We start from the raw sequence: 27,350 nt of genomic DNA, 5'->3' as shown, positions 1-27,350 counted from the left end.
ATCATTTTCGCTGTGCTTGCCTTGCTTACTTGACTGTGGTGTAAAATGAAAAGTATGCTGAGGGAAGGGGTTGGTAATAAATTAAGCTGAATGGCCACAGCACTGAGCCCTGAGGAAGTTTGTGAAGGAAGTTTATCTGTCAGTATTAGAGGCCTGCAGCTGCCCATAGAGATTACCCAGTCTGTGTCAGAGGGATTGTGTGTGTGTGTGTGTGTGTGTGTGTGTGTGTGTGTGTGTGTGTGTGTGTGTGTGTGTGTGTGTGTGTGTGTGTGTGTGTGTGTGTGTGTGTGTGTGTGTGTGTGTGTGTGTGCGCGTTTTTGCATGCATGTGTGTAAGACGGATTATCTTACTGTCCAGGGAGAGGGACACGTAACATGGCCACACTGCACGAATACTTCACCCTCATAATACAGCCTTCCTATTCATTACAGCCTCACAGACACAGGCTGTGTCCCAAATGGCACCCTATATCCAATATAGTGCATTACTTTTGACCAATAGGGAATAGGGTGCTATTTTGGACATACCCATACAGTATCATACACAGGAAGCTACTGCAAGGGGAAGTTCCGGTCAATCAGAAGCTTCTGCTGCTTTTCCTTTTCATCCAGACATCATATCCATGGATACAGATTACCCTTGTGCCTGGCCAGATACCATACAAGAAGTATAGTATGTTTAGATTTGCAAACATTTGCAAAGATTTGCTGCTGAAAATGCAGTATTAATGTGAACGTAAATTATTTTCTTTGCGCTTACAAAGGGATATTTTGTGGGTTTTAGGTATACAGTAATTCCCAGTTCAATACAGCAAGAAATTTTTCATCCTCTCGTTGCCTATGTCAGCACTCCGGAGCTGTAGTACCGCTGCGATGTCCAGAGTTGCAACTCATTAATCAACCATGACAAATGTAATACTATATGGGGATAAAATTCACTTCACCTAGTTGAAATATTTCAGCTTTGAATGCTGATAGAAGTAAATGTATGCTGTGTGTTGCTGTGTCTGGATTGGATGGGGATATATACAGAATTCACCATTTGAAATATTTAGCTTCAAATGTGGATCTAAGCTGATGGGTTGTTTTGTCGTGTCTGGGGATTGAGAGACTGCCCGCTCTGTCGTATGTCCCGTCCCGTGTCTGTGCTGCAATTGAGGGTTGTGTAACACCCATGGGCAGTGGACATGTGAATTGGGCTCTATCCCCCTCTGCTTCCTCTGTGAGGGCACACATACACACACACAGCGCGAGGGAAACAGATGGGCACAGGAGGTCACTTACCAGCAAAGCTGTATTCACATAGTATTCGAAATCTCTCGAATACTTTCAGCGTTTCTTTGAGCCTGCCTTGGAGTGCCAGATAGGCAGAGATTGCAGTCTGTAGACTATTCCATTGGTTCCATCGTGTCAGTCAAGCTCAATCAAGTGCAGATGAAATATTTGAATGATTTCATATACTATTTGAACCCAGGTCTGGACAGCAGCCTCGCCCCGGCCCCATCCCGGCTCCACAGGTAGAGAGGCTGAATGATGCTGTGGCACCAGACTGTCAGACAGTATAGCTACACTATCAGAGGTGGAGCTGAGTTCTAGCTCTACAACAGGAAAGAATAGAGATTCAGAATCAGACACCCGCTTAGTGTCTACTGCTCCTCTAACACAGTCACAGTTGTCTGTTGCTTCCACAGGAGAGGGAGACCCTGATTCAGCACTGTATTTTACAATCTGTAGAATGTAGCCTAAACATCAATTTATTTATGTTTAATTGGAGAGTGATGTTACAAGGAGGATGTGAGTATTTGCCATGGCTGTGTATGTGTGTTTTGTACGTGAGTGAGTGTGTGTGTCTGTCCGTCCGTCTGTCCATGTGTGTGCGGGCAAGTGTGCGTGCCTGCACCATGCTTGCTTTCCAGTAGCAAAGTCTGTCATTCTAATCCACTGTTGTCATTGTTTTCTGCAGGTATGAAGACACCGCTCAGTCCGGCCCACTTCATAGAGCATGGCCGGATGGCCTTTCCGTTCGGAGGCTGTCTGGAGCTGAATCAGCTCACAGGGATGGAGCCTACCACCAACGGCCAGGGTCAGATAAACATGGACCTACAGCAGCAGGAGAAGAAGAAGCTGTTCTACTCGATGTGTGAGGTGTGTAACATCCAGCTGAACTCCCAGGCTCAGGCCCAGGTGCACTACAACGGGAGATCCCACCTGAAGAGGGTCAAACAGATGAACAATGGGGAGGCTCCGGCACCAGCTACTGGGTCTTTACCCACCTCTACGCTGAGCTTCAGTAGAAGCACCACCAGCAGCAGTACAGGTAGGCCTGCAGTGAATTTCTGTCAATGTTTTAAAAATATTTGTTTGGTTACATTTCTCGAGCCCAATCCCTCAGCTGTTTACCAACACAATTTACGCCTGGAACCAGGGAGTCCCATTAAGGTCAGACGAGAGACCCCCTTGAAGGAAGACCTGACTAAGAGGTCTGTAGTGACTAACCCTGGCTCACCCAGGGAGAGGGAGCACTCTCCTACACCCACAGATAACTCTGTAGAAATAGCAGGGCTTGGACGGTAGTACTCTCTCTTCTAGAGGCATAAACAGACTAGAGGTGATGGTGATGCATGCTGAGTTAGTTTGCAGCATTTGACTCAGAGACATATCTATGTCCCAAATGGCACCCTATTCCCTGCTTATGGGCCCTGGTTAGTAGTGCACTAAATACATAGTAGGGTGCCGTTTGGGATGCACACATGGCTTCGTCATCCCTCTCAGCCATTTTGTTGTTTTCTTTCACTGCTCGGTTTAACAAACTTTGCTCAGAGGCCCTTTTATATTATATTAGTTGGGAAAATGAATATTAATGTTAAGCTTTCTATGTCTACAGTGGCTGGCGATAGAGGGAAATAAATCAGTCCGTTTGCTGGGAGTTTGAGGTGTCTATTATGAAATACTTTAGTCCTTTGCCATGGCAGTCAGTGTGTGTATGTGTGTTGTTTTCAGTAGCACTGCTCTGTTTACTAATGCTGTAATCTTTGCCTCCACACTCTCACCAGTAGTGGCCTAAGGATTTTCATATCCTTTTGATTTGACATATTATTTGACTGGGGGCCAAATTCTCTGTGTTGACCTATGGGTGACGTTTGCTTTTGCATAAGTTGTTTGTAGTTGTTAAAACAGAGGATTTCATATAAGATAGGAACACGCTCATTTCATGAAACAGTGATTAGTGATTAGAGCTTAGAGCTTAGTGATAAGTGATTAGTGCTTGGTGATTAGTGATTGGTGATTAGTGATTAGAGCTTAGTGATAAGTGATTAGTGCTTGGTGATTAGTGATTGGTGATTAGTGATTGGGTGATTAGTGCTTAGTGATTAGTGATTAGTGCTTAGTGCTTGGTGATTAGAGCTTAGTGATTAGTGATTAGTGCGATGCCCAGGTTTTTTACTCCTTGTTTAAATACAATCATCTTGACTGTTTAGTGCCAGACTGTAGAAATGTTTTGTTGACTTGATTCTGTTCTGGTCAGACTGGAGCAAAACAAATTGTTATGACTTCTATGAATGGTGGGTCGAGGAGTCAAGCGCAGAGAGCAGGTAGTTCCGTACGTGGATCTTTTATTCCAATGACAGCGGAAAAACGGACATGCAGAACACAAGGGTGCATGAAACAACCCGTCCAAATAAACAGGACTAAAACTGCCCGGAAAAATAGAGATCACAATAATCAACCAACACCATAAAACAGAGAACAAGCCCGCACAATAACCAGCGGGCCTAGTGCCCTTAAATAGCCTACAAACAAAACCCAACTAACAGAAACAAAAGGAAAGGGAATCGATGGCAGCTAGTAGGCCGGCGACGACGACTGCTGAGCGCCGCCCGAACAGGAAGAGGCACCATCTTCGGCGGGATTCGTGACACAAATGCTCTGTAGGCAGAGGATAAAAGACTTAAAGAATGTGTGGAACGTAAATTGCATTGCAATTTAAAAACCAAGACTTGAACAGACAAAGCAAATTCATTGGTAAATAACAACTATGTTGTTTTAAATGCCTGAGTTGTAATATAGTGACAGTGACATTTTATCTGAAGTTTGGTTAATAATCCAAGTTTATGCAATATGGCCATGAAAAACATGTTGACAGCTAGTGTTCAGACATTTAACACACTGTAGTTGAATGGTTTACAATGCAGTGAGTATGATTCTTGAATGATGTACATGCCTTGAGGTTGAATTCGGATTGATTTACAGATGTATAGATGGAGTCAAACACGTTATCACCTCTATATCCTCCCAGGCTGACAGGACAGAGTGATGGAGTGGGTCACAGTGTCAGTGATAGTGACAGTGGTGCTTAGAGTAGTAGAGGAAGGATTGAGTGTGTACTTTCACTACCAGGGGAGCTTATCTGTGCTTCCATCATAGTGGTGTGTGTGTGTATGTGAGACAAGGTCTGTGGACTGTCCCAGCCATGACAGCTGGTGCCCCTGGGAGATCGAGGAAGGGGGGGGGGGGGTTAGGCGTCACATGGCCTGGGTCCTTCCTGCTGTAACACCCCACCCCCCTCTACATACAGGCACGCATGCACGCATGCAAACACGCACACGCACACATACACACCCCACAGCAGCAGCAACATCAACTCTCTGTGCTGGTGCCCCACATACTCTCAATAAATAGCAATTCGAGTGAAAAGTGCTGCAGGCCTCACAGGCAGCTCATGCGAGAAAGCCTTTCATGCTACAGTACAGCAGCCAGTTAATGTAGTGAATACCGGTCACAATAACATCTGAGTGTGTAGGGGGGGGTTTAATGTAGTGAATACCGGTCACAATAACATCTGTGTGTGTAGGGGGGGTTTAATGTAGTGAATACCGGTCACAATAACATCTGTGTGTGTAGGGGGGGTTTAATGTAGTGAATACCGGCCACAATAACATCTGTGTGTGTAGGGGGGGGGGGGGTTTAATGCAGTGAATACCGGTCACAATAACATCTGTGTGTGTAGGGGGGGTTTAATGTAGTGAATACCGGTCACAATAACATCTGTGTGTGTAGGGGGGGGTTAATGCAGTGAATACCGGTCACAATAACATCTGTGTGTGTAGGGGGGGGGGGTTAATGCAGTGAATACCGGTCACAATAACATCTGAGTGTGTAGGGGGGGTTTAATGCAGTGAATACCGGTCACAATAACATCTGAGTGTGTAGGGGGGGTTTAATGTAGTGAATACCGGTCACAATAACATCTGTGTGGGTAGGGGGGGTTTAATGTAGTGAATACCGGTCACTGTGCACTGTGTGTGTGTGTGGGGGTGTGTGTGTGTGGGGGTGTGTGTGTGTGTGTGTGTGTGTGTGTGTGTGTGTGTGTGTGTGTGTGTGTAGCAAGGGATCATAGTGTGAAGTGTGTGGCAGGGGGGTTAATGAATGGGACATAATGGAATGTTATGTAGGGCCATATAAAATCTGTAAACGTTTTGCCAGTTTATTTATTTATTTATTTCTCCAGTTTTCTGTTTCTTCCCTCCCTCTCAAAATCACACTTTTTTAATAGAAAAACAACTAAATTTGATGTTCTAAGTCCACAACAATTCTTAAACCACACCAGAAGACTACTTTTAAGGTCTGGGACAAATCTAAGAAAAGCTCATTTTTGGGTGTATATACCATGTAATTCACGTGTGCACCAGGAAGAGACTTGTTTCGTTAGCAGTGTTTCTGTAGCACACATGTAATTGCAGAGCTTGCTGCACAAATCGCAATGGGATGGATGCAAATAATCATAATATCATTCTGATAGGTAGGCTACTTTAGGAAAGCCTTTCCATCTACCAGAAGACGGTGATCATTATTAGCATCATCACTAACGGAGCACATGATAGACTAATGCGCATGATTTGTCTGAGTAGAAATAGGAGATTTTGACTCCTTGTCAGTCGACACACAGCTGTTCTTTTTTAGTTAGATCAGAGTGGATGTCCTTTTATCGAGCTGGATGTGATGAGTGACGAGCTGGATGTGACGATCACATGGCAGTTAGGCGGCAGTTGAGCCTCAGCTACATTTTTAAACACATCAGGAGTGTCTGTTGTTTCACTGAAACTTTAAAGAGTCATGACATTATTTGGGTAGTCTGATCCAGACGTATGTAATTACAGCTGGTGGACTGGAAACAGGCCTATGGTGTTGGTGTGGAGGGACTGATGATACACACACTCACACACACGCATGCATGCACACAGGCACACACTCACACACATACACCGTCTCTGGTTTGGAGGGACTGATGATGCCCTCGCCTCTTCTACAGTTTCTCTGTGTATCACAGTGTCTCACATTTCAACTAACTGGGTCAACTCGGCAGCCTCCACAGCAAGGCTTCATGGCTTCATGTAGATGGGTCTCTTCTCACTCATCATCACAACAGCCTTTTGATAACTTAATCACAGTATGTACCCCTTTACCTTTCCCTTAGACGTGGACTTGTTGTTCACTCATATTCAATTGCATAAACTAGAGTGGAGCTTTTATCCTAGTGCCCTCACTCCCCAAACCAACTGCTAGCCCCTACTGCCTAGGAACTTGTGTAGATTTGATAGGATCACATAGGTGTTAACAATATAATGGTTGCCCCATCTTGCCCTCTGCTAGGCCAGTTGGAATAGTTGGATGAGGGCTGGGGTTCATTTTGGATTCGGGGTCCGTGAAACAAACCTTAAACAAGCATTCCACTAGATGGCAGTATTCACATCTTCCAAAAAATTTTTTCTCTCAAAATGTTGTTCATGCGATTATAGCAACTGCGCTCAAGTTCATTGTAGGTAACCAAACTCGATTAACTTCTCCGTGCAGTCACTCATATTCATTCAGGGTTGTTTTAGGCCAGAATATGTTTAGCATCATCTTTCTGGGGGAAGTTTGTTATTTACTCTGAGTGAGTAATGTTTTCTGTTTGAGCCAGGGGCCACATGACATCCTGTTATGTATTCATATTTGACAGGTCGGTCTAAAATGATATTTGTTTGAATTAAGTTATCAGGGAGTTGTTGGCAAACCGTCCTCACAACATCCCAGCCGTGGGTGATGTAGCTTTGTTTAGTTGTATTATGTATACATTGGCAGTTTAAAGCTGAATTGCAGTATACAACAAACAAGCACACCAACAAACATAACAGAAATCAGAGAGTCACAAAGCGAAGCAGAATGTTGCTGATGATGAGTGGACTGGAAAACCCATCACAATCGCATTATTTAGATTAACTGCCTGTTTATTTAGTTTACCATCCTGGAATTCATCTGTTAAAATGCCAATTCAGTGGGATTGTTTTTCAAAAGGTAAAGTGCTGTGTAATTGCTACAAAGTAAAATGCAGATTACACACCTGGAATTTTCAAAGCGACGCTCAAGTCTTCTAAATCAAAATGTAATGGCATCTGTTGAAAGTAGTAAATGATGAATAGCCAGACAGTCTCTGATTTATAAAGTGGTGGTGCCTCTTACCCTGACACCATTTTGCATATTTGACTGTGGCTGCCTGGGAGAACATACTTTGTGTGTGTGTGCGTGTGTGTGTGTGCGCATGCGTGCGCGCGTGCATAGCACCTGGGGATGTGTGAAACTTACTCCTCAGCCTTAAGTGTCATGCTTTGGTCGCCTCATTAGCTAGCTTTTGAGGTGGTGCGCTCGGCTTTGACGGTTGAGGAGGATGGTCACGTGTGTTTGTGAGACAGAGAATTTGCGCCAGGTATGGTCCAAATCGGAAGTGGTACTCGCTAAGCAAGCAGCGTGGCGTCCTTTACACGTGCACGTATACATGTTTGGGTGTGTTCCGCACCATTACAACTTTCTCCAAACAGATGGTGATACCAACAACACCTCTCCTATTGTCCAATTATGTCCAGAAATGTTCTATGTACTTTTCTCCCTCATAGAAACAACTCCTGTTTGTGCAATATAAATTATGCAAATAAGAGATCACATTTTTCATATGAGAGCAACTCTGCATGGGAGATTTGGTATTTAAACAACATCAAACGTTGTGTGTCTGTCGACCAACCAGGCACCAGGTCGTTAAGTTCCTCAGTGAGTTTTCTGATGAGCTGGCTCGGAATAGGACAACGTCAGTTAGTAGATACTCGACCAAACCTGTCAACCCAGCACCCTGCAATGCCACGGTTGTGGTTATATTCCTGCAGGGATGGGGCAACCTTCAGTGGATTTACTAAACTCTATGTTCCCTGTGGCTCGGTTGGTAGGAATTGATTCCCTAAGAACTCACTGTACTGTAAGTGGCTTTGGATAAAAGTGTGATCTTAGTGGCATATCTGTCTTCTCTGTCTCTTCACCCAGCTCGCTGTCATGAGCCAGACTAGTAGAAGGACAACTTTCAGGGCCGTTTCAGGGTGTCTGTCTGTGGATACTAAACCCAAAACTCTGCTCTGTCCTGTTTTTCCACCCAGCTTCTAGCACACTTTCATTACCCCAGGCCCTGATCACAGGTCACATCACCAGTCAGCCTATAACCAGATATAACCAGATTATATTACTAAGTCATTTAGGTGAGTCATGCGGTCTGCTGGTAGTCTTGCTACACACTCTAAGGACATGACCAGGTCAGGCCAGGCATGTTACACCAGGGCAGCAGTTAACTCTAAGGTCAGAGTAGGATATCATAGGGCCAGGGCAATTAAGGCAGGTCAGAGTAGGGAATGATAGGGCTAGGGCAATTAAGGCGGGTCAATCCTTCAGTTAAGGATCCACCTCTCTAAAGTGAAGTGTTGGTCCCATGTTTCATGAGCTGAAATAAAAGATCCCAGAAATGTTCCATATGCACTAAAAGCTCATTTCTCTCAAATTGTGTGCACAAATTTGTTTACATCCCTGTTAGTGAGCATTTCTTCTTTGCCAAGATAATCCATCCACCTGACAGGTGTGGCATATCAAGAAGCTTATTAAACGGTATGATCATTACACAGTTGCTCCTTGTGCTGGGGAGAATAAAAGGCCACTCTAAAGTGTGCAGTTTTGTCACACAACACAATGCCACAGATGTCTCAAGTTTTGAGGGAGCACACAATTGGCATGCTGACTGCAGGAATGTCCTCCAGAGCTGTTGCTAGAGAATCAAATGTTCATTTCTCTACCATACTCTGCCTTCAACGTCGTCTTAGAGAACTTGGCAGTACGTCCAACTGGCCTCACAACCGCATGGCTTTGTGCGGATGAGCAGTTTGCTGATGTCAACGTTGTGAACGGATTGCCCATGGTGGCTGTGGGGTTATGGTATGGGCAGGCATAAGCTACGGACAACGAACACAATTGCATTTTATCGATGGCCTTTTGAATGCGCAGAGATACCATGATGAGATCCTGAGGCCCATTGTCGTGCCATTCATTCAGCAGCCATCACCTCATGTTTCAGCATGACAATGCACAGCCCCGTCTCGCAAGGATCTGTAAACAATTCCTTGGAAGCTGAAAATGTCCCAGATCTTCCGTGGCCTGCATACTCATCAGACATGTCACCCATTGAGCATGTTTAGGATGCTCTGGATTGACGTGTACCACAACGTGTTCCAGTTCCCGCCAATATCCAGCAACTTCGCACAGGCATTGAAGAGAAGGGTGAAAACATTCCACAGGCCACAATCAACAGCCTCTATGCGAAGGAGATGTATTGTGCAGCATGAGGCAAATGGTGGTCACACCAGATACTGACTCATTCTCTGGCCCACGCCCCTTCCTTTTTTGTGACCAACAGATGAATATCTGTATTCCCAGTCATGTGAAATCCATAGATTATAGCCTAATGAATGTATTTCAATTGCTGATTTCCTTACATGAACTGTAACTCAATAAAATCTTTGAAATTGTTGCATGTTGCATTTATATTTTTGTTATTATTATAGGCTAATACACTACATCATCCCCCTTTTAGTCTGAGATTCAGTAACAAATGATCCCCACTAAATACTTATACTGTAAATAGGGTTTGGCGGTTTCCAGATTTTCATATTGTCATACCATCCTTCTCTCATCCCATGATTTACAGTATTACCGGCTTAGTACAAAAGGGGGCGCAGAAAATATTATTGGGCGTCTGTTACCAGGATGCTAGAACAATTAGCACAAGTAATAGTGAATTTCCATGGGGAGACAGGTAGCCTAGTGGTTAGAGCATTGGATTAGTAACCGAAAGATTGCAAGATCGAATCCCTGAGCTGACAAAGTAAAAATCTATTGTTCTGCCCCTGAACAAGGCAGTTAACTGGCTGTTCCTAGGCCGTCATTGAAAATAAGAATTTGTTCTTAACTGACTTGCCTAGTTATATAAAGATTAAATGAAGGCTGCTAGCTAATGAGTGCAATCCAGCTCATCAAATTATACATATATAGGTAGGAGCTACCAAATGTCATTTATGGTGAGTTTGGACATTTACAAGCGAATGCCAACAAGAGACATTGTGTCAAGTGAAAAAAGTTTTGATGCATGCTTGTCTGAAGGAAGAACAGTACTGGCACTGAGGCAGCTGTGTCTGTGTGGAGTCTGGAGTTGCTAGGGCAACGGGCCTGCCTACTCTGCTCCGAAAAGATGGGGGAGGAGCAGATGGGCCAAGAACAGAGAGGAGAAAAAGCGTAAGGATATCAAAAGAAGGCAGTGGCAGCTGTACAGACAACTTATCCAAGGGCTTTGACAACCCAAACATGGTAGAAAGCTTAAACAATATGATGCCCCATCACCTTATTCATTCAGTAACTTAATTAGATACCTAGACAGTTAAACTTATGGGGCGCGTTAACGCATAATAATAGAAAACACGTAAGGATTCTCTTTCTGCGTTTTGTAAAAGCAGATCTAATGTAATTTCTGCTCGGTATCAAACTCATTTTGTGCTTCTTTAGCACTTCTCCACTGGAATGAGTGAACGGGCATTCTGTCAGCAGACAGTGCTCTGACTGATGAGTGAACGGGCATTCTGTCAGCAGACAGTGCTCTGACTGATGAGTGAACGGGCATTCTGTCAGCAGACAGTGCTCTGACTGATGAGTGAATGGGCATTCTGTCAGCAGACAGTGCTCTGACTGATGAGTGAACGGGCATTCTGTCAGCAGACAGTGCTCTGACTGATGAGTGAACGGGCATTCTGTCAGCAGACAGTGCTCTGACTGATGAGTGAACGGGCATTCTGTCAGCGACAGTGCTCTGACTGATGAGTGAACGGGCATTCTGTCAGCAGACAGTGCTCTGACTGATGAGTGAACGGGCATTCTGTCAGCAGACAGTGCTCTGACTGATGAGTGAACGGCCATTCTGTCAGCAGACAGTGCTCTGACTGATGAGTGAATGGGCATTCTGTCAGCAGACAGTGCTCTGACTGATGAGTGAACGGGCATTCTGTCAGCAGACAGTGCTCTGACTGATGAGTGAATGGGCATTCTGTCAGCAGACAGTGCTCTGACTGATGAGTGAATGGGCATTTTGTCAGCAGACAGTGCTCTGACTGATGTTTAGCTACTTTTCTCGGTGTAGCCAACCTATTTTTTTCTCAGGTAAAGTTTCAAGACTAACTTTAAGCAAAACATTTGGAAATGTAGCTGACTACATTATTTCTATGATAAACATTAGTAATAAGAAGACCAAGCATGGTTTTTGCTAAAAATACCTTGCTTTTTCATTCATTTACTTGTGTGGCTGCCAGCCAAATAGCATTGCACTTCTGTTGTCATCTGATGAAAATTAAGCAATCTTCTGCCAAATGTGTTGGACTAATGTATTTTCTGTGAAGGAAAACTATAGTTGCAAGTCCCTGATCACTCTATTGAAGCAAAAAAAAACACTGACTTTCAATATAAAATGCAACCCCTGTCAATACACAGCTGGTCTCACTGCTCCCACTTTCTCCCATTGTGCTATTTACAAAGAAACAAGTGACTGGCTGAACCGTTCTGGGGAACTATGGTAAGCTTCATAATGTAAAATAATGTGACAGGTGAAATGAAGAACATAATTTGCTTCATCTGCTAAAGTATTGTACAAGTTGACTGCAGATATTTTCTTAAAAAGTAGCTACAAATATTTGATTTAAAAAAAAACTTGTACTGAAAAACCATCCTGTGGCTATTTCCAAATACCCCGGTACACGGTATTACGCCCAAGTCTAAATGTAAACAACTAAAAGAGAATTTATCTTCTAAATAAAGGCTACCTGGGGTGGCAGGTTGCCTCGTGGTTAGAGCTTTGGGCCAGTAACTGAAAGGTTGCTGGATTGAATCCCTGAGCTGACAAAGTAAAATCTGTCGTTCAGCCCCTGAACAAAGCAGTTAACCCACTGTTCCCTGGTAGGCCGTCATTGTAAATAAGAATTTGTTCGACATCACGCCACACGTACCTCTAGGGGTACCATCCCCCCCTGCTCAACTGACACAGTGGCGCACAGAACGCAAAAATATTCTTAGAAATATTTAACCTCCACACATTAACAAGTCCAATAGCTCAAATGAAAGATAAACACCTTGTTCATCTAGCCAGCAAGTCAGATTTCTAAAATGTTTTACGGCGAAAACATAGCACATATTTATGTCAAACCACCACCAAAAGATAGGCTAATTTACATAGCCATATTTGTGGAACAATAGATGCAATCACAAAAGCAGGATTAAAAGAAAAATAATTCACTAACCTTTTGAAAATCTTCATCAGATGACAGGAATAGGACATGTTATACAGTACATTTATGTTTTTTTCAATAATATGCTATTTATATCCATAAATCACTGTTTACATTGAACGTCATGTTCAAAAAATGCTACTACAATGTCCGGAGAAATTATTTTAACTCTGCCAGATAACAGAAATACACATCATAAACGTTGACTAAATATACATGTTCTACATATAGTTAGAAAGATACACTTCTTCTTAATAAAACAGCTGTGTTACATTTATTTTTAACGTTACAGAATTCGTTCACTTGTCAATAATATGAGACGGCGCTCATAGATTAGCAATATGGCTCCGCTATTTCGGAGTCCACAGAAACACATAATAACCACATAAATATTCCCTTACCTTTGCCGTTGTTCGATCAGAAGTCGTGGAAGAAGTCATACTTACCAAAACCAGCGTTTGCCTTTCAAATGTGTGTCTTTGGGTTATCAAACGCGACTAATTTCGGCTGAAATTCTATGGGTTGCGCATCAAAACTTCAAAATTACATATTATATGTCGACTAAACTGGTCAAACTAAGTTCAGAATCGAGCTAAAACATGTTATAAACATACATAAAAATCCTTAGCCCGAAAGGACAAGCCTATATCGTTTGGTGGATCTTGGAACGGAGAGAGAAAAACACAGAGGTGCGCACGTATTATTGCGTGACCCGAGGGTTTCTTCCCGCCAAAGGGTGAGGGAGCGCGCGATCTTCACAATGAAGCACCCCATTGAAAGAGGACATCGCGCTGAAGAGATAGGAACTGTTCCCAGATCTGTAGCTGGTTGGGAAGGGTGGGGGCGATGACGTCAAAGTTGGGCCAACTTTTCTGCTGACAGAAAGAGTTTGGAAGAATGGCTGCCCTGTGAGTTCTGCTTTACATAGAGACATAATTTGAACGGTTTTAGAAGCTTTAGAGTGTTTTCTATTCAATAATATTTATTATATGCATATATTAGCAACTTTTGACAGATTTTTTGTCAGTTTACTATGGGCACGCATTCCTTCAAAGGGGGCAGTATTCTGCCATAGCCTTAACAGGTTTTAATTGACTTGCCTAGTTAAATAAACACACCTGTCACAGGGAATCTTCCAGTGTTGCCCCGAACTCACAATGCACTGCACACTGTTTCAACTGAGTAACTGTACCTGCTTTTTTTCAAATACAAAACCTTTCAGCAATGAGAAATGGCTCAACGTGTCCCTTTAGAATGTCATTCATCTCGTCAAAAGTTGAATCCTTAGGTTTCTGTGGTTGAAATAGATTCCGTAGTACTCCAAACATTTGTGAACACATCACACTTAGCAATGTGGATCAATTGTTAGTCATCTTCAATGTGTTGTTCCATGCATTCAATATACGCTGACCACAACTCAACGTTGTTTTTAAATTCATCCCATTCGTCGAAACTGGGCCATTGTACTCACTGTACCAACAACATTTGTGTCTTTTCCCCCAAGTTTAGTCCATTTTTGTCACTCGTCACCAATATTTACTGTGGTATATTAACGAGGCAAGACGCTGCCATGCTGTTTAGCTTCAAGATTAATACAGAATGACTTCACATGTGCGTTCCCATAATGTACTTTGACCTTGACTATGCTACGGCAACCTACGCATACTAATATTACTATTAACGTTATAATGTAATGCTGTAATTAACCATGTATTTATTATAGGCTAATACACGACATCATGCTAAAGAAAGGAACGGGTAGGCAAACACACACTAAGGACAGGTCAGGGCAGGGCAACCCTCCAGTTACTGGACCACCTCTCTAACCTTGATGCTACAGAGACTGGCAACACATGCTAAGGACATGCCAGAGCAGGAAAGGACAGGGTATAGTATGACAGGGCAGTGACAGGCCGGGCCAGGATAGTACTGCTTGGGTCAGGTCACTTGTCTACATATCGTGGGTGAACAACTCTGTCACGGTTGAAAGAGTAAGGACATCTCACTACTAGCGTGTTGGCAGGGTGGCTTTCTGCCAGACTATTTGTATTTAAGGCAGCCAGCACACCTTACCATGGGTTGCCTCAGCAGACTGGTATTTCATACTGTTTAGAATGTAAGTCTTGGGTTACTATGTAGACACACACTGACTAGAGTGTACTGAACTGGTAGAGGCTTTCTGGGAATTCAGTTGTATATGTCCTTGGATTAAATATTCATTTGAATAAAAGCTTTTTAGGGTTTTTTAATGTTTGGAAAAATAACAATACTGTATTTCTCTCTCTCCGCACCATTGTAAAAAAATAAGTATGTTTTTATGTACAGTACTCATTACTGCTTAAGGCCTATGCACCCTCCATGTGCTTCACATTATGTGTAATGAACATATTCACATTCACACAGTATGCCAATGTATAAAACCTTACTTTGTTGTAACATATTACCATTGCACACAATTTGTAGTAGGATATTACCATAACACACATTAGAAAGGGGGGAAATTCAACATTTTGTTGATTTACTAATACCGTCATCCATCTATTTTGGCCTGTTTATCAAAAGTGTTGGAAAAACTGTCAATAATCAACTGACTGGCTTTCTTGATGTCTATAGTATTCTCTCTGGTATGCACTCTGGTTTCCGCTCAGGTTATGGATGTGTCACCATTGCCCTTGATTCTAAGCAATTTTTTTATTCTAATTGCTATTTTTATTGACTTGGCCAAAGATTTTGATACGGTAGACAATTCCATTCTTGTGGGTCGGCTAAGGAATATTGGTGTCTCTGAGGGCTCTTTGGCCTGGTTTGCTAACTACCTCTCTCAAAGAGTGCAGTGTATAAAGTCAGAAAATCTGCTTTCTCAGCCACTGCCTGTCATCAAGGGAGTACCCCAAGGCTCAATCCTAGGCCCAATGCTCTTCTCAATTTACATCAACAACATAGCTCAGGCAGTAGGAAGATCTCTCATCCATTTATATGCAGATGATACCGTCTTATACTCGGCTGGCCCCTCCCCAGATGTTGTGTTAAATGCTCTACAACAAAGTTTTCTTAGTGTTCAACAAGCTTTCTCTACCCTTAACCTTGTTCTGAACACCTCTAAAACAAAGGTCATGTGGTTTGGTAAGAAGAATGTCCCTCATAACTGTGATTACTACCTCTGAGGGTTTAGAGCTTGAGGTAGTCACCTCATACAAGTACTTGGGAGTATGGCTAGACAGTACACTGTCCTTCTCTCAGCACATATCAAAGCTGCAGGCTAATCGTAATCGCTCCTCTTTCACCCCAGCTGCCAAACTAACCCTGATTCAGATGACCTTCCTACCCATGCTAGATTACGGAGACATAATTTATAGATATAGAATTTATAGACAAGCCTCACTCCCCCGTATCTGAGATATCTACTGCAGCCCTCATCCTCCACATACAAATCAAATCAAATGTATTTATATAGCCCTTCGTACATCAGCTGATATCTCAAAGTGCTGTATAGAAACCCAGCCTAAAACCCCAAACAGCAAGCAATGCATGTGTAGAAGCACGGTGGCTAGGAAAAACTCCCTAGAAAGGCCAAAACCTAGGAAGAAACCTAGAGAGGAACCAGGCTATGTGGGGTGGCCAGTCCTCTTCTGGCTGTGGCAGAACAGTTGAAACTGGAGCAGCAGCACGGCCAGGTGGACTGGGGACAGCAAGGAGTCATGTCAGGTAGTCCTGAGGCATGGTCCTAGGGCTCAGGTCCTCCGAGAGAGAGAGAGAAAGAAAGAGAGAATTAGAGAGAGCACACTTAAATTCACACAGGACACCGAATAGGACAGGAGAAGTACTCCAGATATAACAAACTGACCCTAGCCCCCCGACACATAAACTACTGCAGCATAAATACTGGAGGCTGAGACAGGAGGGGTCAGGAGACACTGTGGCCCCATCCGAGGACACCCCCGGACAGGGCCAAACAGGAAGGATATAACCCCACCCACTTTGCCAAAGCACAGCCCCCACACCACTAGAGGGATATCTTCAACCACCAACTTACTATCCTGAGACAAGGCCGAGTATAGCCCACAAAGATCTCCGCCACGGCACAACCCAAGGGGGGGCGCCAACAACACCCATTCTGCCAGTCATGTTCTGTTAAAGGTCCCCAAAGCACACACATACCTGGGTCGCTCGTCTTTTCAGTTCGCTGCAGCTAGCGACTGGAAAGAGCTGCAACAAACACTCAAACTGGACAGTTTTATCTCAGTCTCTTCATTTAAAGACTCAATCATGGACACTTACTGACAGTTGTGGCTGCTTTGCGTGATGTATTGTTGTCTCTACCTTCTTGCCCTTTGTGCTGTTGTCTGTGCCCAATAATGTTTTTCCATGTTTTGTGCTGCTACCATGTTGTGTTGCTACCATGTTGTTGTCATGTTGTGTTGCTACCTTGCTGTGTTGTCATGTTTTACTGCATTGCTGTGTTGTTGTCTTAGGTCTCTCTTTATGTAGTGTTGTGTTGTCTCTCTTGTCGTGATGTGTGTTTGTCCTATATTTATATGTTATTTATTTTAATTTGATTACTGTTATGTCCGTTGTTCAATGAATGAGACCAAAGTGCAGTGTGGAATGTGTTCGTGATATTTAATACTGAACACCGAACAAAACAACAAATTACAAAACCGAACGTAACGTTCTGCAGCGCTAGACAGCAACTATGCAAAAACATGATCCCACAATTTAAGGTGGGAAAAAGGGCTGCCTAAGTATGATCCCCAATCAGAGACAACAATAAACAGCTGCCTCTGATTGGGAACCAGACTAGGCCAACAAAGAAATAGAAACATAGATTTGCCCACCCAAGTCACACCCTGACCTAACCAAATAGAGAATAAACAAGGCTCTCTAAGGTCAGGGCGTGACACGCGCCATATTGCTGAATGACGCTGAATGGCACTCAAAAATCGCTAGGATCATGGTGAAAGTGGCCGTAAGTAGCAAAGGATTATGGTCAATTAAGTCATTTTCATTTCTGCCTGAGAGTCAACCCATTGCTGCTAAATCCGGAAGCCTTGGTTCTCTGTCAGGAACGCGCAAGCCTTTGGTTGTGTTTATCCTGTTTCATATGGTTTAATCACATCGTATGTGGTATGAGTTACATTGTTCAACAGATGTCACCAAAAACATTTAGCTATATCCTATATTGTCTCAGGTTTTTAGTTTATTTGTATATCGGTTCTCCCTTAATGATACTATCTCTTTATGCATCCTCTAAAGTTCAACCGGGCCTAAAGTATCCTGTATAGTCTTATGTACTTAATCCCTTTTCATTTATAACTCCATTGACTATTTCCTGCAAATTGTTGCTGTTCAGATAAACTGGATACAATTTTTTACCATCTTTTTCGTATAATGTCTGGCGATCTAATAGCGATCTGGTCCAGTTTTGTCTAGTAGCCTAATAGAACATTTTGTCTGCTCAGCTAACTTAATGCAGTCATGTCATTTTCATTTGATCTAGTTATGCAGTAAAAACGTTTGAAAGCAAATAGGCTACTAGATGCACTAGACCAGGACTATAAGTTATATTTAAACCTCCTTGCTATAACCAGGTTAAATTGGATGAAATAAGATTGAGACGAAGAACACTGGCATATGCATAATTTCAATAGTATTTATTACAATATCCTGTCTGTAATGAAAGGTCACAATAAAACATATTTCACAGAGGTATCTAACTGCCTTGTCCTAAAAAAAGAACCACAATCCTAATAAATACTACCGGTATACACAACAACAACAAAAATATTCCATTCTCTCTCTCTGTCTGTGTGTGTGTGTGGGAGTGGGGAGAGTTTGTGTGCAAGAGAGAGAGCATGTGTGTTACAGCTGAGAAGTGGGCCAGAGGAGGTCAGCCGTATCTTTTCAGTCCCAGGTGAATGGTATTCAGAAAGATGAACCCCATCCTTCAGAAATTGCCCTCAGTGACTGTGTTTAATGTCTGTGTGCTTTATTGCTGCTCCCCCCATCGCCTGACAAAGACTGTCATCACGTTGTTGACCCAGATCCGTGCCTTGCTGATCTTCACATTCCTCCAATGCATGCGTTGAATGATACAGGAGAAGAGGATCTTCATGGAGGGGAATTCTGCATGTCTCTCTTTTATTTTTCTCTCTGCTAACCAGCGCCACACTCTTATTCCTGCTTGTCATGAAAACGAAGACGACCAAATTAAGTTAGCTAAGTCGATTAGGTATGATCATAACCTGAATTATCATGCAATAACCTGATGTTAGCCTACTGTTTTTTGCAACAGAAGGTTAATTTGAAAGCTCAGCATTACTTAGAACCCAGCCAGGTCAACATTTGGAAAACAAAACGGACAGCAAATATTAACTATGATAATCAGAATTACAACTGACTTATCGAGAAAAAAAAATGAAGATTAGAATCTCTGGAGTGATAATTAGTACAGATAAATACAGAACATATCGGCATGGCGACTCTCTTTGTAAAAATCTAACTCAAATTGATGCCATGTTAAGTGTGCACGAGTACCCTATCTAGTCTATATATTATATAATATGACAATGATCCATCCACCTGACAATAAAAAGTTAATGGCGCTACCATCACAACAACCGGTCACAACTCGGTTAGGCTAGATTGGATTACCCCATGAGAAAAAAGGGCCAGTAACCCAAAGGTGGGCCAGTAACCAAGAGGTGGCAAGAACAAATCCCAGAGCTGACAAGGTAAAGATCTGTTATTCTGTCCCTGAACAAGGCAGTTAACCTGCTATTCCTAGGCTGTCATGGTAAATAAGAATTTGTTCTTAACTGACTTGCCTAGTTAAATAAAAAAATGGTGCAACTGCATAATTTTGTTATCATAAAACATTACCTCAGACATGATGAACTGTAGTTTGAGATTCAAAATGTATTAATTTTTTTTTGTTTATTTTTGTTGTTGTTGAATTTTACCCCTTTTTCTCCCCAATTTCATGGTATCCAATTGTTTAGTAGCTACTATCTTGTTTCATCGCTACAACTCCCGTACAAGCTCAGGAGAGACGAGGGTTGAAAGTCATGCGTCCTCCGATACACAACCCAACCAAGCCGCACTGCTTCTTAACACAGCGTGCATCCAACCCGGGAAGCCAGCCGCACCAATGTGTCAGAGGAAACACCGTGCACCTGGCAACCTTGGTTACACACTGCGCCCGGCCCGCCACAGGAGTCGCTGGTATGCGATGAGACAAGGATATCCCTACCGGCCAAGCCCTCCCTAACCCGGAAGACGCTAGGCCAATTGTGCGTTGCCCCACGGACGCGGCCGGTTACGACAGAGCCTGGGCGCGAACCCAGAGTCTCTGGTGGCACAGCTGGCGCTGCAGTACAGCGCCCTTAACCACTGCATCACCCGGGAGGCCTGTACTCAATTATAATTGCATGCAAACTTGATATTTCAAACATAGTATGAGTGCAATCCTCCATCTCCATGACCATCCTCCATCTCCATTGTATCATCCTCTGTCAGCCCCATAGACATTGGTCAGGCCATCTGTCTTCACTTGACAGGCTCGTTGACTCCGCGTTCTCATCTGGATTGCACATCACACCCCCTTAGGTTGACATACAAAGAGTATGGGAAAGCCTCCTCGTAGCCTACCAGCCTGTGATTGGTCTGTGCCAGCACGTGGTCCTGTGTGACGACAAATGTATTAGTCAGAATGGATTACTATTTAATTAAATATCTTGAAGCGAACTTTAAACTACTTCACTGTGGGGGTTGAACTTGATCATAATAAACTACATTTAGAGCCTAAAATGTCCGTCTGATTTTGTTTTGGCACCACTAGGTTGCTAGGTAGCAGCCGACCAACAGAGCTCGTGCCTTCACGCTCCAGACCGGACACTGGGGGCCTGGTTGGCACATACTCTGGGAATGGCACACTTTACTGATCTGGGCCTGACTCTCTCTCTCTCCACAGAATTGATTTATTTGCAGCGGCCATGCCAAGACAAACAGACAACCCACAGACACTCCTTCTTACCCAGTCCCCAGACAGTCTGTGGTTGTGCCCCCTTGTTCCCACCTCCATCCACCCATCTGTCCATTTAAACATCTGTATATCCTCACCTGATTACACACAACAAACAAACAGTTGTCTTTTATTCAGTTGTTTGCTAGTCTCGTGGTGCAAGCCCAGACATCACTTTGTATTCTCGTTCACAAATCAGAGGGGTGACTTAGTACGGCTGGGGTCGAAGCTAGTAGTGTGCTAACCTAGTTTTGAAAGTAAATTTTATGTAGTTTTATGCAATTATACTTCTTGATACAGTACTGTATAGGAATGTAGTTTAAATAGCTCTTTGAGATAATGGTTTTTGACACAAAAGAGTTCGATATTGTAGCCTATTGACAAGTCTTTACTGAAGAATATTACTGTATGTGACCATGTTGGCCACTCCTAACTGGTGAACCATGTTATCAGACACTACACCAACAAAAAAAGTTGTTAGCTCAGTGGCTGGAACAAAGATAGAATTTCCTTATCTCCCTTATATTCACTGCAGAGAGAACGATTGGAACAAAATCATGTTGAAAGCTTCATGACTCCCTGTTTCTTTTACTCTTGTCTATCATCATACTTAGTTTCCTTTCAACTCGCATCACATTACTGCACTGACATTTATTAACAGATTTATTTCAGACCTTTGTTTTAATATGTGCTATGTAGGACACATATATTATGACGATATATCTGATGACAGCATACATGTTCCTGAAAAGCCTCTCTTAAACATCATTTAAATAAATGCTGAATGAGCAGGTGCCTGCCACACCTTCACGCACGCGCAAACACGCACGCACGCACAAACACGCACACACGCACAAACACCCACGCACACACACACACACACACACACACACACACACACACACACACACACACACACACACACACACACACACACACACACACACACACACACACACACACACACACTAACTCACACTTCTGTGATCAGCAGCAATGTCCCTCTTAGTCACAAGTGTCACTTTGTGCAAGCCACTTCTCAATTCATTTTGTCACCCCTGTTGGCAGGCCTCTGTTTGCTCCATATATATAGCCCTGTCAGTGATTCACTTCAGCCTCTAGCCTAACTACTAATAAGAATTCATTCCTTTGGTTATTTCACTGTTTCCATTGTGTGCCATTTTAATTTTGTACAACTTGTCCGTTTAGCTTGCCTGTGTCCCAAATGGCAACCTGTTCCCTACATAGTGCACTATACTTTTGACCAAACCCTATAGGTCCTGGTAAAAAGTAGTGCACTATATATGGAATAAGTTGCCATTTAGGCAAGTCCCCTGGTCTCACCTGTTTAGAGCTGAAATGGAAAGCATTATTAGCTGCTGGCTGGCACTGTGACAGTATTGTGTTGTATTGTGTGTGAATTCATATTCACAAAGTTGAGAGGAGAAGCTGCAGAGCCATTTATCAAAGTACATTCGACTGCTTTGGTTTAGCTGAGTTTGTGCATGAGAGAAGAAAGAGAGTGAAAGAAAACAAAAGAGAGAGAGGGAGAGAAAGAGGGAGAAAATAAATGAGAGAGCAAACAATAGAAAAAGATTGAGTGAGTCAGACCCTATGGTTCGCTTCATTACAATGAACATCAAGAACTACAAGTGAAATCACCCACTCATGCTCGCATTATTTTTTCACTCCTCATCTCTCTTCCCTACTTCCTTTTCCTCCTCCTCCTCCTCCTCCAATTCCTCCTCTTTCTCATCTTCCTCCTCTTCTCCTCCCCTTCCTCCTTCTCCTCACAAATGGGTGCTTCTTCCGTCTGTCTGCTGCTTTAACTAGCATGCTCCCGGAGTGTCAGGGCTTTCCACTGATAGGGGGAATGAGGCAGTGTCTGGGGAACTGTGAAGGTGCTGCATTCATCTTAAAGTCTATTGTCACATAGAGGATAAGAGTCTGAGTCTGAGGCGCACAACAAGCACACACAGAGCTCCACGTTACACGCTCTTTCTCTCCTCCTGGATTCTCCTTCTCTGGCGTTTATTTTTTTATTATCTCTATCAAACAGTCTGCAAATAGAAGAGGTTGCTTTTAGTGAAAATGTGGACCAGCTTCCTCAGCAGAGGTAAGGGTTTTTACTATAAGGTATATGTGGCTTATGTGTGTTGCAGATTACGACTAGTACTATGATTGTAGTTTGTGTTTTTAGCTTATGCCTTGTAAATATAAAACATTATATCTTACATGTATAATATGATGCGTGTAGAGCTTTAACAGTATGTTGAACCCCAGACATTTTGTTGGTTGGATTTGAAGTGTCCACGCTTGATACTTTTTGTTTCCCCTTCTTGGCACAAAAAGTTGCCAAAGAAGACTAATGAGGATGAAACATTCCATCCATTCTTATCGTGCTCTTTTGTATCGGTAGGTTAACAATGTCTTACAGTTTAGTCTTGCAGGGAGAAGGAGAAAATTTGACACGTTGTGTCCCAGGTTCTGGGTTCTGAAAACAGCTGGCTAGATGGGGAGAGGGAGAGGCAGGGAGCTGTCCATAGGGGACAGAGCTGTCTGTCTGTGTCTGTCTGTCTATGACCGTGGGGGACGCAGAGTAGACCTGCTGTATGTGTGTGCGGGGTGCACGCTTGCTTGTGTCTGCGGGGGACATAGCAGACATTGCCCATAGGGGACAGAGAGTTGTCTGTCTGTGTCTGTCTGTGACCGCGGGGGATGCAGAGTAGACCCGCTTTGTGCGTGTGCAAACGTGCGGGTGTCCGCGTGGGACATCGCAAACCCATTATGTGTATCCTGGCTCATCCTGGGTTATGTATCCTGGGTTGTGTATCCTGGGTTGTGTATTATGGGTTATCCTGGGTTGTTTATCCTGGGTTGTGTATCCTGGGTTGTGTATCCTGGGTTATCCTGGGTTGTGTATCCTGGGTTGTGTATTATGGGTTATCCTGGGTTGTGTATCCTGGGTTGTGTATCCTGGGTTATCCTGGGTTGTTTATCCTGGGTTATCCTGGGTTGTGTATCCTGGGTTGTGTGTCCGGGGTTATCCTGGGTTGTGTATCCTGGGTTATCCTGGGTTGTGTATCCTGGATTGTGTGTCCGGGGTTATCCTGGGTTGTGTATCCTGGGTTGTGTATCCTGGGTTATCCTGGGTTGTGTATCCTGGGTTGTGTATCCTGAATTGTGATGTGTGACCAGCACTGAGTCCTCCATGTCCCCATACACACACAAACTGATGCACACACAAACACACCGCTGCCCCGTCACACACGCACCATTGCCCCGTCACAAACACACACACACACGCGCGCGCGCGCACACACACAAAAAGGGCGGCCGGTAGCCTAGTGGTAAGAGCCGAGAAGGTAAAGCATCTGTCAATGTGCCCTTGAGCAAGGCACTTAACCCTAATTGCTACTGGGTTACTGTTGATAATGGCTGATCCCTGGCCGTGACCCCACTCTCTGAGGGTGTCTCAGTGGGAGTGGGATATGCAAAAAAACACATTTACAATGCACACATGCGTATAATACACACGTGTACATGTGTAAAATAGGACAAATATAAGCACCCACCACACAAACACACTGGTTCACTCCATAGCTATGCTGTGAACACACTCTTTGGGACTGTAAGCTCCTGGCTATGGAAGGAGGGGGGGTTGTATGGGTATTGAGGGGTAGTATTTTTTTATGTGTGTCTTTGCCGGAAATCTGAGGTTATTTTGACGACTTTAGGGGCTCCCAGGGAGTGGAATTATTTAGTTAATTCACTATTGGGATGTGGATTCACAGCTTCAGAGCCTGCAATGGTTTCTCTTATCATCAGGGAAGCATTGATGGTGGAAGCGGTGTGTATGACGCTCATTATGAACGCTGAATAGATGAGTAGAATAATAGAAATGTGGGCCAACTGTTTGCCTTTTCTCGTATTGCGTGCAACCAAGTCCTTTAGATCTGTGTTCATATTCAGGTATTGTGGGTTTGGTTGACCAAACTTTGACACAAATGTTATGTAGCTGTAGTGTGTGTGTGTGTGTGTGTGTGTGTGTGTGTGTGTGTGTGTGTGTGTGTGTGTGTGTGTGTGTGTGTGTGTGTGTGTGTGTGTGTGTGTCTTTTGGTCATTACCCTTTGAGGTCCAGCTTTTTACTGCCCCCATCACACACACGCACACACACACACACACACACATACACACACACACACACACACACACACACACACACACACACACACACACACACACACACACACACACACACACACACACACACACACACACACACACACACACACACACACACACACACACACACCGCTGCCCTTGTCCCCTGTAGCCCCTTTCCATGATTTGCTTTGAAAGCATGAAATTAGGTTTGTACCAGCACATGCTCTCTCATTCTCTCTCTTTCTCTGGTAATGGTCAGTGTAGGGTTCACTGCAAAGATAAGACATTTCTCCTATCGGGTTGTTCCCCAAACGGTACTCTATTGCCTATATAATGCACTACTTTTGACCAGATCCCTATGAGCCATGCTCAAAAGTAGTGCACTATATAGGGAATATGGTCCCATTTGGAATACTGATGAGGAGGTTGATGCATCGGCCCAGTCAAGGTGTCCCTTTGAGATAAAACGGTGTAATGACACCCCAGAGAGTGGGCCAGGCCACTGAACTGGAACACCAAGGGCATCCCTGCATTAATGCACTGGGATCATTGTCAATGATAGGAAAAGCTCTCAATTTATTGCTCGCACCTAATTCCATACAATGGCTCTTTTTATGTACTCTGTAAGTTATTGATGGGGATGGGGACAGTGTGTGTGGTTGAGGGAGGGACAGTGTGTGTGGTTGAGGGAGGGATAGTGTGTGTAGTGGGGGAGGGACAGTGTGTGTGGGGCGGGAGGGACAGTGTGTGTAGTGGGTTGGAAGGACAGTGTTTGTGGTGGGGGAGGGACAGTGTGTGTGGTGGGGAGGGACATTGTGTGTGGTGGGGGGAGGGACAGTGTGTGTGGTGGGGGGAGGGACAGTGTGAATGGTGGGGGATGGACAGTGTGTTTGGTGGAGGGAGGGGACAGTGTGTGTGGTGGGGGAGGGGTAGTGTGTGTGCTGAGGGGGAGGGACAGTGTGTGGGCTGTGGGGACGGTGAGTGTGTGTGGTGGGGGAGGGACAGTGTGTGTGGTGGGGGGACGGACTGTGTGTGTGGTGGGAGGAGGGACAGTGTGTGTGCTGGGGGGACGGTGAGTGTGTGTGGTGGGGGAGGGACAGTGTGTGTGGTGGGGGGAGGGACAGTGTGTGTGGTGGGGGAGGGACAGTGTGTGTGGTGGGGGAGGGACAGTGTGTGTGGTGGGGCGAGGGACAGTGTGTGTGGTGGGGGAGGGACAGTGTGTGTGGTGGGGGGAGGGACAGTGTGTGTGGGGCGGGAGGGACAGTGTGTGTAGTGGGTTGGAAGGACAGTGTTTGTGGTGGGGGAGGGACAGTGTGTGTGGTGGGGGAGGGACATTGTGTGTGGTGGGGGGAGGGACAGTGTGTGTGGTGGGGGGAGGGACAGTGTGAATGGTGGGGGATGGACAGTGTGTTTGGTGGAGGGAGGGGACAGTGTGTGTGGTGGGGGAGGGGTAGTGTGTGTGCTGAGGGGGAGGGGACAGTGTGTGTGCTGGGGGGACGGTGAGTGTGTGTGGTGGGGGAGGGACAGTGTGTGTGGTGGGGGGAGGGACAGTGTGTGTGGTGGGAGGAGGGACAGTGTGTGTGCTGGGGGGACAGTGAGTGTGTGTGGTGGGGGAGGGACAGTGTGTGTGGTGGGGGGAGGGACAGTGTGTGGTGGGGGAGGGACAGGGTGTGTGGTGGGGGAGGGACAGTGTGTGTGGTGGGGCGAGGGACAGTGTGTGTGGTGGGGGAGGGACAGTGTGTGTGGTGGGGGAGGGACAGTGTGTGTGGTGGGGCGAGGGACAGTGTGTGTGGTGGGGGGAGGGACAGTGTGTGATGCAGTGTTTTGTGGTGATGCTTTTGGAGTTTAACTACACTGTGCGATCGATACAGATCCCACCAGAGGAGGTGTAAGTCACATTTTACTGTGAGAGGCAGGATGCCTGGCTCCCTTTTAGACTGAGAATCAAATGCAACCTATTCCCTACATAATGCACTACTTTTGACCAGGGACATAGGGAGAATATGGTGCCATTTGTGACTCAGATTTAGACTGGCCGTTTATATTCTCTCACGGCTCTACCATGTCTAGTTCACCTTCAGACCACATCAACGCATGTCAGCAATCCCTCTGTCCCCCTGCCTGGTATTATTACAGCATGCTGTGTATTTTCTGTTGGCCATAATCCCTCTGTCCCCCTGCCTGGTATTATTACAGCATGCTGTGTATTTTCTGTTGGCCATAATCCCTCTGTCCCCCTGCCTGGTATTATTACAGCATGCTGTGTATTTTCTGTTGGCCATAATCCCTCTGTCCCCCTGCCTGGTATTATTACAGCATGCTGTGTATTTTCTGTTGGCCATAATCCCTCTGTCCCCCTGCCTGGTATTATTACAGCAGGCTGTGTACTTTCTGTTGGCCATAATCCCTCTGTCCCCCTGCCTGGTATTATTACAGCATGCTGTGTATTTTCTGTTGGCCATAATCCCTCTGTCCCCCTGCCTGGTATTATTACAG

At 44.5% G+C, this 27,350-nt stretch overlaps 1 protein-coding gene across 1 annotated transcript in view; it reads left to right on the top strand.

Moving 5' to 3' along the window:
• The first annotated feature begins 1,553 nt into the window (after nucleotides 1-1,553).
• The window catches only part of LOC109868385 (zinc finger protein 385B), a 126,061-nt gene continuing 100,264 nt past the window's right edge, over nucleotides 1,554-27,350 (top strand). The window contains exons 1-2 of the mRNA XM_031797785.1: nucleotides 1,554-1,793; nucleotides 1,963-2,316. Of these exons, the coding sequence (XP_031653645.1) occupies nucleotides 1,760-1,793; nucleotides 1,963-2,316 (388 nt within the window). The 5' untranslated portion in view covers nucleotides 1,554-1,759. The remainder of the gene's footprint in view (nucleotides 1,794-1,962; nucleotides 2,317-27,350) is intronic.

The sequence above is a fragment of the Oncorhynchus kisutch genome, linkage group LG2, assembly GCF_002021735.2.
Source record: "Oncorhynchus kisutch isolate 150728-3 linkage group LG2, Okis_V2, whole genome shotgun sequence".
In the NCBI taxonomy this organism is placed as follows: domain Eukaryota; kingdom Metazoa; phylum Chordata; class Actinopteri; order Salmoniformes; family Salmonidae; genus Oncorhynchus; species Oncorhynchus kisutch.
This window is presented reverse-complemented; position numbering and strand designations above follow the sequence as displayed.